The sequence below is a fragment of the Buteo buteo genome, chromosome 7 (genome assembly GCF_964188355.1).
Source record: "Buteo buteo chromosome 7, bButBut1.hap1.1, whole genome shotgun sequence".
NCBI lineage: Eukaryota > Metazoa > Chordata > Aves > Accipitriformes > Accipitridae > Buteo > Buteo buteo.
The window spans coordinates 41,811,903-41,826,616 of record NC_134177.1 but is presented as its reverse complement, the minus strand read 5'-3'; the positions used below and the strand labels follow the sequence as shown (position 1 = coordinate 41,826,616).

General features: G+C 36.9%; 1 protein-coding gene across 4 annotated transcripts in view; it reads right to left on the bottom strand.

The window, feature by feature from the left end:
• Positions 1-9,986: 9,986 nt before the first annotated feature.
• Positions 9,987-14,714, bottom strand: part of FOXN1 (forkhead box N1) — a 44,690-nt gene continuing 39,962 nt past the window's right edge. For 3 of the 4 annotated variants that reach the window (XM_075032698.1, XM_075032701.1, XM_075032699.1), the window contains exon 9: positions 9,988-13,527. In XM_075032698.1, coding sequence (XP_074888799.1) covers positions 13,259-13,527 — 269 coding nt within the window. In that variant the 3' untranslated portion in view covers positions 9,988-13,258. Of the gene's footprint in view, positions 13,528-14,714 lie in introns of all 4 variants that reach the window. The other variant, XM_075032700.1, reaches the window with a different exon arrangement.

Here is a 14,714-nt window from a genome sequence, read left to right as displayed (position 1 = left end):
CCCTTTAAAAAAGAACCTAGAGGAAGTTACCTTGTTCCCAATAGTGTAGTATGTTGTTGAATGGACTTTATGACACTCTGCATTTTGTGGTAGGTTTGATGTTAAACATAAGAGGATGAACTATCTGCTACTGATCTCCTGAATTCTGCTAACTGTTCTGATAATTCAGATTCTATGGGTAATAACTTCAGGCTAACAGAAAATTTAGTGTGACTCATACAGGAGATATTTTATTGAGTGAATTTGTTGTGTTCTATTATTAGGAATACTTTAAAGCAGAAACAAATATTGGACATATTCAATAAAATAAATTTCAACTTTTTTTAGATTTAGTGTTTCAGTTTGAGGAATTTAACTTTTTAAAAGCCCCCCCAGTTGGCTACAAATAACAAGTTCTGATTCTTAAACCAAGGCAAATAACAAAGCTTTCGGTGGGAAGTGTAATGAAGGTGCTTTTTTCTGTATTCCACTGCAACAGTTATCACTGTTACCTCCCTGTTTCACTTCAGACAGGTTGTTTGCATTTCTTCAAGGTCATCTACATCCACAATGTTTAGAAACATGTGGGAATCACTGTCCAAGGGAGAGGTTCCATTGCTTTTCTACCCGTTTATGCAGCAGTATAATGTGTAGTGTTGACATCAGACATTATATTGTTGCACATAAACAGCACTAGAAGAGTGTACCTTCAAGAACTTTTGCAGTACAGTTGCTGTTCTAATGCCACTTCTGTCCTTGTTTTGCATTAAAACTACATACAAAATTTAATGTTAAAGACCATGCTTTGTACAGCACTGAACAACTTCAGCTTTCATCTGAAAGGGAGCCAAGAGTTCTCAGGTCAGCTGTAAAATGAAACCATGGTTTTTTCCCTTAAACTGGCAGCTGATTCTTATTGTAAACCAGTTGAAAGTCAAATCTTAACAGCATGTTCACAGAATTTGTTAGTCTCCTTGGCTAGTTACTATTTTGTATTTTATTATTAATGATTATTGGGTTTACTTGGGAAGTTCATCTACAAAATCACCAAATATTGGCTCTGGAAAAAAGAATTATTGTATTTTTTCTTTAGTTTAATTTTTAAAATTATTTTATTTAGCACTACAGCTCTGTTTTAATGAGCCAGTCTGGAAATTCGGGATCTGACTTTTTGAAAGTGAAAGAAAACATCTAAGAGCTAACCAAGATTATCTGCTAGTAATGACTAGCTCTTTCCTGTCATAAGACAGGATTATATGTGTACTTTACAGAGTGAATTAATCTTGGAAAAAGAAACTAAGTCTCTGTGAGTGCTAACAGTGACATAATTTTTCTGAGAGACAAGGAAATTATAACTCAACACATTCTTTCACTTTATCAGTCTTGGATTCCTCTAAACTTCGTTTTTTTTAAAGAAAAGACAGTAATACATTTGTGGTTAACTGCTATGCTGCGTGGTCTAATAATTCACAGACTTTAGTGGCAGCAAGAGAACAATTTATTTTTAGAATTAACACACCAAGTATAAGTATGGTTTAAATTGTAGGAACTTTGTTCTCAGATCAGTGACAAAAGCCAAAATTGTTTCTGTGAATGTATACTTTATGTGGTGACATTTATGAAATAACTGAATAATCCACTCTCCCTGACTCATAAGAATTTCTTTTTTTTAAAATTTTCAAATGTAGAAAGTCTCCTCATAATCTCTCTCTACGTGTTGTTTTTGAGCAGGTCAGTAAGATTAGCTCTATTTACCACCTCTGTCCTCCATCTGAGTTTCACTTCAAAAACGTGTGTAGAGTGTTAAAGCAGTGGCTGTGTGTGTGTGTAACATTGCAGGTTACCAAGTTCCAAATTCCTTCATTTTGAGCAAACAGACTATTAAAGTATATTGAGAAATAGTGCTACATGTTGACCCATAAAAACTAAATTCCAATCTTCATGACAAAAATTAAAGGGAACTCTTAATCATGTAAAGATTATTTGGGGGCTATTTAAGGTAAGGAAATGCTAACCTCTAGCTCTCATACTTAATAAGTATTATAAAAGTGTTCTATTAATTATTCATAACCTGGAAAAATATGGTTAACAGCTCAATTTTAATTAGATCTGGTTAGGAATGAAACTATAGAGATTTTTACTATCCTTTATGGGGGGGCAAGGGAGGGTGACTAGAACTGTATGTATTGCACAAAAGCTAGACAGATTTACATGCATTGACTCTAGTGGTAAAAGTTATCTTTGGGAAAAAATGAGGGAGAGGGACAAGGACAGGAAAACAGTTAATTTCAGCTAATTGGAACCAAGAGCTTTAAGGCCATGGTAAGTGTAAATGCTTTTTCTCTGAGCTTGAGATAGCTGGTAGCTTGTTAGCAGTTCTTTTCTATACCCCCAGCATAAGCACTACCTAAGTTTATACAAATGTTTCAATATTAATCAGATCTTAAATATCATTGACAGTTCATATAATTTTCTAAACATGGAAATATATTTGGAGACTGTGATACTCTAGGCCTCAAGCTGCAGCTCAGTTGCTTTCTAAATCACAGGACAGTCTGACTAAGCGGGTGAAATTGTGTGTTTGTGTATCTGTTCACAAGCTGTAGTTAACTGCCTCCCTAGAATCACTGTGTTAATGCCTACTGTGATGTCCGCTTGTATCTTAATGCTACACTGAGAAAACCTGTTTGAATGTGACATTGACTTTTTTGCATAGAATCAGAATTGTCTGTATTAAAATGTATTTATAAAAAATATATATTTTTTGTGGAAGGAAAGTAGGATTCTAGTTAATATACCATTGGGAAAATGTTAGAAACATTTTTACCAAGTTCATTTATAATTCTTTGTATCTTGTTAGTTACCTGATTTGTTTCCTATAAGAACATCCACTGTGGCCCGTTTAGTGGCAATGCAATGCACTGTCATGCAGAGAATCTGGTTTTCAGAAAACTGGGAGTCTTTTGTTTCCTTTTGGGACAGTAGGAAATGGAGTAGGTTGCCAGGACGAAAAGGAACCTTGGCACCGAATCCACTTCTGTGGCTTTGGCTTCAGTAACTAGTCTGTTTGACTTGTTTGCAGATAGATAAGTAGCGAGAGCAAAGATTGAGACTTCAGGATAAAGAAAATTAGATGTTACAATTTAGTCTTCCTGTAGGAGAAGGAGAGTACTAAAATTAATTTATACAAGGATTAAATAGGGAGTACACTTGCTTAAAATTATTTAATATTGGCAGCTTAGTCATAAGTGTGCATACTAGGGAATATGCTTAACTTTTTCCATTACCTTGGAAAATGGTTAAAAAACATGTCACTTTCATTAGCAAGTGTTTCTTCTCCTGTAACAAATTGCAAAATGTAATAAAACTAAATAAATTATTGATCCTAGAAATAAGGGTGATTGTCTATTTTATTTAAATACTTATATTAGCACATGAAAAACATTCAGATGTTCATTTCAGATGTCTTCCATCAATATTTGAACTCCAGTTTTGTGCAAATTTATGTAACTGGCTTCACTTTCTGATGATTATAAACTAAGCTATGCACATGTAAAAACTCTGCAGTGGTTTGCGTAGTTACATGAGTAAAACAATTACATTAAAAGTGTTTAAATGGGATTCAGCTTTCTGATTGGTGAAAATATCTTGGGGCATAATTAAAATAAATTATTTTCAAAGTACATTAACAGAATTTCAGCGATCCACAGATCACAGTTACACACCAGGTTGTGCTTTTGAAAAATCTGCCGGCTGCACTATGGAGAATCAGTTTTTGAAACTTAATGACACCTGCAATTGCTGTCTCTGCCATATTGAGTAAAACTGAAACATCTGCTCAGACTGGAGTTGTATTGGGGTAATTCCCTCTTGATGTTTTTGATATTTTAGTCAGAAATTCCTGGGAATATCTCTGTATTTTTCTGTGAAGCAGAACAACTTACCTACTCTCAGAGTAGGAAGGGAAGAAGTATAATGTTTTTGTTTGATAATATCTGCTGTAACTCATTTTGATTCCTCAGAATTACTGGGGATGCCTTAGTAACACAGTATCCAGCAGAACAATTATTCTGTACTGGAACTTGCGGAAGAAATTTATTAATACAAGGCTTTAACTTTTGGACTATTACTTGGAGCTGCATGAAATACCTGCACTGAGTTCTGCAATAAGGTGATGACCTGAGCACAGGTTTGTAATGTGACTATTGTTCAGCTATCACTGATCTGCAATGAAGATATACTCAAAGTTTGACATCAGTTCTTTTACAGGCTCTTCTAAATCTGAGTATAGTTTCTGGTTTTGCCTGTACAGGTTCTCTGTGGTTAGATGTTCTCTCCTGATTAAGCTTACTCTCGGAATTACCCGAACAACTGGAAGCATCAGGTCTATTTTCTCAGAATTCTTGAAAGGACTAGGTGCTGATTTCACTGAATACCTAAACAGAAGCAATAGCAAAATCAGTACTAATAAATCTAATAAGGTAGGTTAAACAGTCTCGCGGATTTTGATGCTTTAGTACAATTACCTAGACTGGTTGAAAAACTTCTGAGGTTGAAGAGAACCTTTAAAAAAAAAAAAAAAAAAAAAAAAATCCAAATTTTATTCAAGAGAAAGTTTCCCAGTGTTAAATTTCTGCCAGAAATATGCCGTATTACCAATGCTTTTTCATTTTTTCTTCCTTAGCTAGTATGTCAGTCTCATTTATTAATAAATATGCCTCATCATCCTGGAGATGTTCTGTACCTCTCCTCAGATTCTTCTTTTTTATGGCAGTCGTCAGCTGCTTAGTTATTGTGGCAAATCTTAAGTGTTCGCACATGCTTCTAATTCTTTTGTCATTGTTCAGGGGCATTCATCTATCTGACTTGCATTCCCTTAACATTTCTTAACTACAGTAAGAACAACTCTCAGTGATGATATACTATTCCAAGTTTCCCAAAGTATACTTTTAAGACAATGTATCTTATTTCTAAAGAACATTTTAGAGATTACAGAAGTCTATCATTGCATGCTAGGATAAAACAAAGGTATTTATTCTACCTATTTAAGTCCACAAAAAGGAGTAATTGTTTTACAGACATTTTTTCCTTAACCGGTGCTACACAAGAACTTAAAATAGGAGGTGAAATCATGCTGGATAATGTATTTTAATTAAAACTACAAAGAGTATTTAGGTAGGTAGAGCATAATTGCAGTTGGATGATTCCCAGCCATTATTTTGAAAACTTACATGGGACTTTAAAAAACAAAGGCCTGTTTTATTTAATAATAATTTAATTATTCTAGTGGAGGGCGTAAACCATGTTAATGACACTTGCATATGAAAGTAATTTGTAGCAAGAAATAAAAACAGGCAGGGAAGTTACAAACAGCAATATAGAAAAGACATAATGAAATTTACTTTATGAAAGGAAGTTAACACATACCAGAGAAGAGTTTTAAACACTTTCAGTTCTTCCTTTCCTACTGAATGACAGAATGAGTCAGAAGAGGGGAATAGCAAACTGGGTATTTGATAATCTTTATAGTTTAGCTATAAAGAGTAAAAAATTTGCCAGTTTTACCATATTTACTGAACAGTTATGCACACAGTTGTACTTCTTGGACTTGCTTGGCTATCGATGTGTATGTAGCTTTTGTTTTTTCAAGAAAGGCAAGACGAAAACTGGAGTAGCAAAGTTTGGGCAAAGGTCTAGCAGTTATAGGTAAAGCTTTCAGTAAAATATCAAAGTTACATTTATGTATCACTTGCTAGTCCTGTGTATGCTGTAAAGTCTATTTCCCTGCACATGCAGCCAAGCAAAGAAACGGGTGTACAAAGCATCCTCTGAGCATGTGTACAGAGACCCTGTGTCAGATATGAAAGGTGCTACATGCACCAGACCAGAAACCCAGAAATATCCAGAACCTATTTTAGTGAAAAAACCCCACCAAAACTCAACCCCAAAACATTTTCTCTATGAATGATGTTGTGAAAGGTATGGTGTACCACAGTTATGCAAATGTTACTCTGTTTACTGGCATTCAACTAGTTTTGAAAACCATGTTTTTATTTCCCAAATGCATACCTTACCACCCTTATATATAATTAAGTGTCTAATTAAACATGCTGACTGCTTTGATGTCTGTACAGTTTCGTAAGTCAGGAGAACAGAGGGTACACTACGTCCCCTAAAATTAAAGCGTGCACAGAGACCTGAATGTAAGTTCAGAGGAAATAAAATTTCTGCCCCAGACATGCCAAGCCTCTTTAGCACTGAGATGTCATGTACCTTTCAAAGACGTTCCCCCACTAGAGTTCATCAGCTGGCATTCGTCATAAGCTAAATCTGAAATAACAGTCCAGCCGTGTTCTTTGCAGCTGACAAATACACACATACACTTCCTGTGGCTATCTGGCAGGAGACGTTTGCAGGAAACACGAGCACAAGTGTCACCACTTAGATAACTTTGAAGACTATTACTTCAGCTAACATTTAAATTTCTGTAAGAGAAGTTAAAATGAGAAAGATAATTTCTAGCCAAAGCAAAAGCTTGCACTAAAAGCGTTGCAGTTTATCTCCTTAGATTGACTGGGTATTTGCTATGAAATATTTTTCTGTAGGTTTTGTTGGCTGGTTTTGTTGTTTTGGTTTTTTTTTGATGTTTTAAAGTAATGGAGTTAAAGGTAAGTATACTAAATGCCTTAAGTAATCATTTAAGCCTGGTGCCTCAGACACGCACAAACATGCTGCGCTTATTCATGTGGCTGAAATTAAATTCTTCAGGAGCTGCCTGATGAGTGAGATCTTAAATTCTTTGTTCATCCAAATCACATAAATTCCCTTCTCTCGTGCTTTTTGTTACGGATTTGCTTCTACCCGAGAGCTTGGTGCGTGGCCACTTGCAGTCACTCATTTCAACGGCAAGAATCCTCTGGTCAACCGCCTCCCTGGAGGTTTCTGGAGAGGAAGGCAAAGCCTGCAGGAAACGCAGAGCCACACCTGCCTTGTTTTTAGCTTATTACTCATCCCCGCCCCGCTGCCAGGCCTTTCACCTTTACTTTCAGCGCACGAAACGCGCCTTTCCGACACCACGAGACGCGGCCCTCCTCGCCCGGGGCTGTGGTGGCGACGTGAGGCGGCGAACCCGGCTCCCGCCCAACGGCCCTTCCCGCCTTCCCCTTCAAATCCCAACGGCCGCGGCGCCGCGGCCAATCGGCGGGGCTGGGCGCCCCCCCCACCCCCCCATCGCCGACGGTCCACGCTCGCGCGCGGTGAGGCGGCCGCCCGCCCGCCTCGTCCCTGCGGTCGAGCAGCCGCTCAAGGGCGCCCGGTCACCGGGCCGGTCGCTGTCGCAAGGCAGGCGGCACACCGGAGACGACGGGCGGCAGGAAGGGGCGGCTCCGCGGGCACGGCGCCCGGCGGAGCGGCGGTTCGGACGCTCCCCTGTCGGGCGGGGGCGGATCGCCGCCGGCGAGGTGGGTCTCGGTAAATCACCTCAGGGCTGGCTTGGAAGGCTGTCATCCACCCCGCCTGTGCCTGCTGCTCGTTAGTTGACGTAATTAATTTTCCCGGTGATGGTCGTGTGAATAAGAAATTTGAGTAATGCGGCTAATGACGGTCTTCGTTGTGCAGCCGGGCCTCGTTGGTTTTGTCAGGAATAAATGCTTAATGGCTTTAGTCACCTCTTCTGTGCCCAGGTCAAAGATCGATACGTTCAGAATAGAAATTCTTCAATTCATCTAAGCAGCAAAGTGTTTCAGCACTTTGTTATTCAGATGGCTGAATTATTACAGAGGTTTAATAGCAACTGCAGTCTGCTCGTCAGTATTTATTGCCCTTGAGGCCTGTAGTGCGCTTTCTATGTGTAAAAATAATTTGCAGCAAAGTTGGTGTGAACTCAGGAGTTCTTGGAAACTAATTCCAGCACTTGCTGGCATCTTGTGCCCCTTCGTAATTCAGAGATTAATCCTAGAAAAGGCTGCTAGGCTGTCTGGTTTCCTACTTGGCTCTGTGTCCCTCACTGTACTGAGCCCAAACTTAGAAATCTGTAACTAAAGGGTACTAGAAAGGTATCCAGTCTTGACACAGAGATAACAAAACACAAAAAATCATTATTACAAAATGAACAGCACTGGCTACCAGCTTCCCACCAGGGAGGGCTGTTATGTGGTGATGGGTTCACAATGATGCATGTCTGCTGAGATCTGGCAGTTCATAATCCATTCATCATTTGTTATATTGATATCTAGTATCTAAGATTTTTCATCAATGTGCTAGCTGACTGAGAAGCAGCCGGGGGAAATAAATCCAATATGCATTAATGGTGTTCCTACTGCTGTTTATTTTCAGTGTAAGCAAGTATTGTTTGTGTGTGTTTGTTTCTTTGTATGGACAAAAAAATTTGCCCTTTTCTACTTCTCGAAAGGACTGAATTTAAATTTTATTTTATGAACTAACTCTATCATTCATTACTTTAGTGAAGAACAAATCAGTAGTTCTCAATTAAATTTTTGCTATGGCCATACATGGGAAATGCTACTTTAAAGCTTCCATTTACATTATTGCAGTGAGGGGATGCATGGCGAGCCATATAGTTTTCTTCAGCTAGTGAATGTTTCCGTTTTGTTTGCGTTAGACTAGAAATGGATTAAGAGGTCAGAAGAAGCTTATGTAAAACTGTTTACCATTTTTGATACTTAGTAGTCTAAACGCAAGCATTTACACACAGCTCTGGAAGTCTGACTGAAGTATAAAAATGGAGCATCAGCACTTATAAACTAAGTTCTGGAATCGGGATATGTGTTTCAGCCAGTAGTTTAAACTTATTTGAAAGTGCCATTAAGTCAGTTGCGCTTGTCTTCTCAAGCTTTGTGTACAAAGTTAGAGATGTAAAGTAACACTGATGTGCTATTTAATACTTTATCTGTTCCATAATACCTATTAATCACTGTCGTTTTTAAGTAGCTCAGTGCTGTGCCAGGGTTTTGAAAGATTGTGCAAAGGTATGGAAGTATCTGAAAAGAACTGTATCGACAAAAGCAAATGAATCTTCAGGGGTGATGGTTTTATACCAAGTACAGGAAAACATATGGGAGGCAGCTTACTTTAGCCAGAAGTCTTGTGACAGTAAATTTGGGCTCATGTCAAGAAAAAAAGAGCTTGAAAACGTAGTTCCAATATAAATCACTATTATTTGAATTTTCTGAAGTTTAGATGAAACATACAATAAAAAAAGGTTGAACTAAGCAATCCTAATCTTTAGAATGCAAATTTTTCCTAATCATATGTTGGAGAGGGCAACAGTGAACACTTTCTTCTGTTTGGTAATAAGATATTTTTATGGTAATTACACTTAAGATTTTATTTTTTTCCTAGACAGAAATAGCTGTTTGCATAATGTGTTTGGTTTAGGCTGATTAAGCAAACATCATTAGCCTTGGACTGGGAAAACTTCATTCTTTTCCTCCTTTCCCCCCCCTGTTTTCAGAGTAGTACTTAAAATGGTCTTTAATGCAAATGTATCTTAAATAGGTTTGCAATGTGTGCAAAATACTTATTTTATGGTAGGTACAAAGTAAGGTGTCGCCAGCTCTACAAGTTCTAAGAGAATGTTTACTGTGCTATCAATGACTATGTCAAAAATTATTTTAAAAGTACAAGATAAGTATTGCACAAGATAAGGATTATTCTTCTATATAGATTTAAATAAAAGTAGTTAAATAAATATAGTTTTTTACTTTTTAAAACATAATTGTTCCAGAATTGTCATTTATAGTATGACTCCTTCCTCATGCAGCTGTATTTCAGTGGGATTTTTTCGCGTGTATGGGAATCACTAATGCTAAACTGAAGCAAGGCAATAAAATTCTAGATGTAAGAGCCTGAAGGGGGCGGGGGGTGGGGTGGGTGGTGGAACCCAGACAATTTATATTAGTTAATAACTTGCAGTCTTTTTATTGTTTTTAACATGACTTTTTTAATGTAAGAAAAATCATGTAATGACTTTTAACTTCTGTGAAATGTCCAACCATGTTAAATATGGAATGCATTGGAGAAAATACTTTAAGGTGCTTAGAATAAATAACTTTATATAGGGACGACAAAACTCTCTTGTGTAGATACAGTATGTCAAGAAAGTCAAGCAAAACACAAGAAAAAACATGTTAGAGTGTTCTTTTCCCTTTTGTTCTTTATGTCTGATCATTCTTCAAAGACTTATTACCAAGAAAAATATAGGATACAGTATGACACTTAGATTTCTTTCTCTATTTCTTCCTCCCCCTCCACCTTGTGATCATGTGTATGGTCACAAGCATGGAATATATTGGTGCATCTGAAAGAATGCCCTAGCCTGTTAAACACAGATCACAGAGTATGTGAATTTACAAATCATGAATGAGTTGCTATGCCCGTAAATTATAAGTCTTTAACACAGAAAAAGAAGCTTAGCTTTTCTTGATTTAAAATCTGTGCATTTGGAGTTTCTGTAGCAGATACTTAGCTCATCTTAGTAAAGTGTTGTCCAGAATCATACTGTCAATTTTAATGGATTTTTTTCATGTGCCATGGAATTGCTTTAATCACAAATATTTTATTACAATTTTGCTTTGTTTTTAGGGTGATGGGCCTTCCTGATGCCCTTCATCTGGTATGTTCCCATGCATTTTTTTTGTCACCTCTCCCTCTGCCAAATATAAAATATTGGGAAGCTTGTTAATTCTGTAGGGTAATAATCTTGCAAAGGTCTGTATCATTCTGTATACTGGCCATAATGTGGTTCACTGTATGTTACTCAGTATGTATCATTTTAAGGATTTTAAAAAGGGCTAACAAGAATTTGATGCAAATGGTGATTGAAAATAATTCAGAACTGAGTATCTCGCTCAGGCCTGTGAAAATTTTGGGCTGTGTACCAACTCTTTGGTGTTTGCGGTGAAGGACTTCAAAACAGAAAGAATCTTATCCTGGAAAGTCCTTAACAATATAGGTAGCTGTATGCAAAAGTCCTGCTGATGTCAAGGGGCTGTTCACTGAAGTTAAGTAAATGTATTTGAGGAGTTTGAGAGACTCCTGGACAGATGGTCCTACCCCAGCGGTGGGGGGTGCCAGCACAGTCGTGCTGTCTTCTGTTGAAGTCAGAGAGAGAGCATACAAACGCACAGAGCTGTGGAAACCAATCTCTAAGTGCAAGCCAGATCTGCTGTAAACAGTCTAATATTTGTAGATAACATTATTTACCAAATATTATTATTTTTGGCTTAAGAGTGATGTTGACATATTTTAAGGAATAATAGTAGCTATGTGTTGCAGAGCCAGCAGGAGTACAAAAACATGCTGCCTGAGTGCAGGTCACGAGATTGGCTTGGTTTTGCTTTTCCTCAGTGTATGGTTATATTAGGATATACATTTGTTTGATTTTTTCCAAAAAAGGTATCTAGGGTAATATTATTGCTCTTAAAGTTTGTGCTTGCTAGGTATTTATTTGTAACTTGGTAACTCTTAAATTATGCTGAATATAATGTTTAGCAGCTTTATACTTACTATATGCTTCAGGCTTATAATTTAATATGTATATTTCTAGTAATGTGGCATACTTAATTTTTTCCTTATTTCTTTATCTGGATGTTAGGATGGTCAAGAATTGATTCACTTAGCTCTAGTATGTTTGCATAACTGTCTTCCTGCTGTCTTTTTGCGTAGACCAGCTTGGTGAACTTGACTGCATTTCTCACTCTGCATATTCTGTTTGCAGGAACGAGAGGATGAGGGGCTCAAGTCAAGTGAGGATTTCTTGACAGCTGCATAAGGGATTATTACAAAGTTGCATCACATGTATTCTTCCTAAATCTTCTCTATCCGTCTGCCCCTAATCTGATTTTAAGTCTGGGCTAGTAGGCATGGTTGAGGGTGTAGATTGGAACATGGGTTTGGCTTCAGTCTTAACTGGCAGTACTCCCACCTTGCTGTAAGAAAACAGGCTAATCAAACCTTCATGCATGTGTTTTAACAATACTATCTAGCTGTTTTACCCGGTCTGTACTTTTCTTTGTAATTCCTTGCTGCTTTTTTTGTAGTGTAAGTGGCTCAGTCTGACTCAAATTGTAACCTGCTTAGTTTCTTCTGAGTTTCCATAATATGTGAATAGACATGTCAACCAAGAAAGTGTACTTTGATATTTTTTTGGTTTGTAGACTATATTCTTTAGTGTTGTTAAAGGTTCCTGCTCCAAATTGCTTTGTCTTTAGATGGCTTCACTTGGAATAAAATACTGTTCTGTCATGTCACAAGCAGCACCTTTATGGTAAATCAGAGAGAAGTGTGTTCCTGAGAAACTGGCTACTGAAATTCCTTAGTTTAGTTCATGTTTGGAACCATATGCTATCCTAATGCAAGGGCTAGTTCAGCATCATAATAAACCATGTTGGATGTTTCAGATGCCAGCTGGATGTTAAAATAGAGGTGCTCTCTGGATTTGGCTAACTGCAACAATTATTGTTCTCTTTTTTATTAACATTTTTCAAAATCTTGATTTAATTGTTGAATAATTCATCTTACTGTTTGGCTTATGTGGATAAAAATAGAGGAATGAATGTGAATAATTTCCAGCCCAGTAAAAATTCTACTAAATTGTTTTGTTCTTTTTTATTAAAAAAGCAGGGTTTTAAATTTCTTTTTAAACACAGTAAAACTTAGATTTTTCACTGAAGTATATTTGTTGCTTTGGTTTAGTGTGTCAGCAGCTAGTCCTCTATCTTCTAATACTTGCAGAATTTTCAGTTTATGTTCTTGTTTACCAAAACCAGAACTTCTTTCAAGGGAACTATAAATGTTTTAATGTGTGGATTTTTTTTTTTTTTTTGAGTGGTCTGTGGCAGATGTTGTTGCCATCATTGGCTCCAAGAAATAAGTTAGATTATTGTGTGTTTTGACTTCTGTGTTTGCAAGCAGCTTTCATTAAAAAAAAAAAAAAAAGAAGAAAAAAGTAAATCATTTGTTTTCCTGTTATAGTCATTTGTTTCTGGAAGATGCAGAAGATGAGTGGCTTGATAAAACAGTGTTGACCAGTTCAGCCGTTAACAATATTATCTTTAAATAGTTTAAAATTTTCTTTTAGTATCTGTCTGTAGAAAATTATCATAGTAAAGCTACATATCCTGCAGGTGAGCTCTGGAAAAAGATTATTCTTATCCCGATGGACACAGTTTCAGCTGACATAAATCAGATAGGTAAGTGTGTGTGATGGTTAGGACTGCACTTTGACAAAATAATAATAATAATTAGGTTGGTGCGTGGTTCACATTAGTGCTATAGGTTTGGATCCAGAATTACTTAGGTAGGCAGGAGACACTGTATCCAATTCCATAAAGGCAGAGTAAAGAGTAGTGAGCTGTAGGTCGGGTAAGTTGTTGTGTGGAGTTCCGTTTTGGATGTTGACGTTGTTGCTGCTGCTGTTATCCATCTGGCAGTGAGAAGGGAAACACTGGGAAGACGTTGGGGATGATGAAATGAGAACTAAGGGATCCACAGCTAGGCTGTCATCTTTCAGCTCCTCCCAAAGATTTCCTGTAACATAACAAAATTGATTGATTCAACTTTCTTTATATATGCTTTTTGAAACATTGTTTTACGGGAGAAGTCATAATTATACAGTAGTGTATGTGTAGGTACTCTTAATCACTTGTGACTGAGAAAGGAAAAAGATTGTTTAGATAGTTATTATTTGTCTGCATAATAAATTAAAATCTGGGAGAAAGCAGCATTAATTTAACAAAATTATTTTACTTGATAATTGGCAAGATTCTGTTGCAAATGTATCCTTATGAAGCATAATTTCTATTTGAAAAAAAAACCTGACTAATTTTGACAGGGGAAATTGCCTCTGTTATCTTTGTGAGATGTAAAATGCCATTAGCTCTTCCATGAGACAAATCTGCAAATATTGCTGCACAACTGGACTTCTTGTATTCTTATGGTGTAGTGTTGTCTGAATTGCAAACTAAATTACTGGATATGTGATTGACCTGACAAATCAAAAGATCTGAAATGTTACTTTTTTCTGACGTGTACCAAAAAGTTTGGTGGCAGGGAGACTGTTGCTCCAATGCTATACCCACCATCTGCAGACTATCTAATGGGATAATACTTAGCCCTTTTGATTTTTCTAATTTTTTAATTTATTTTTTTTAATGTATGTGTGTATACAATGATTTTGCTCCAAGTATGCAGGCCTTGTCTTAAGTTCTAGGACCTCTAATTTGAGATTTGGTAATTTTAGAAAGAAAGAAAGAAAGTAAAAAGCCTAGATAAGGTTAAATAATTTAAGGTAAAGGGCAGGGACAGAGTGAAACTGGAATTGTACCATATTGGTGAAGTATACAGAGTATTCATAGCACAAATGAGCATGTTCCAGATTAGCTGAATAAAATGGAAAGAGGTTAAGAGAAATGAATGGAATGTGAGCTCTGGCTGCCTGAAAGAGAAAGAAGCTGAGGATTCAAGAAACTGTGTTGTTTGTATTAGTAAAACAATCTGGGCATGGCAGGATTGCTGATTATTTGTGATAGTACAATGGCAAGGCAATTGCATTCATTGAGTTGTGTAGATTATTAAGACTGCTTTTTTTTTCTCTTTTAGATTGCCTTGTGCACCACTTTTTGTCTGTGCAGGAAGGCAATTCTTGCATATTATTTGGTGCAGCAAGAGCTTTATCATTTAGAACCCAGAGGTTTTGTTTTATATGTATACATATA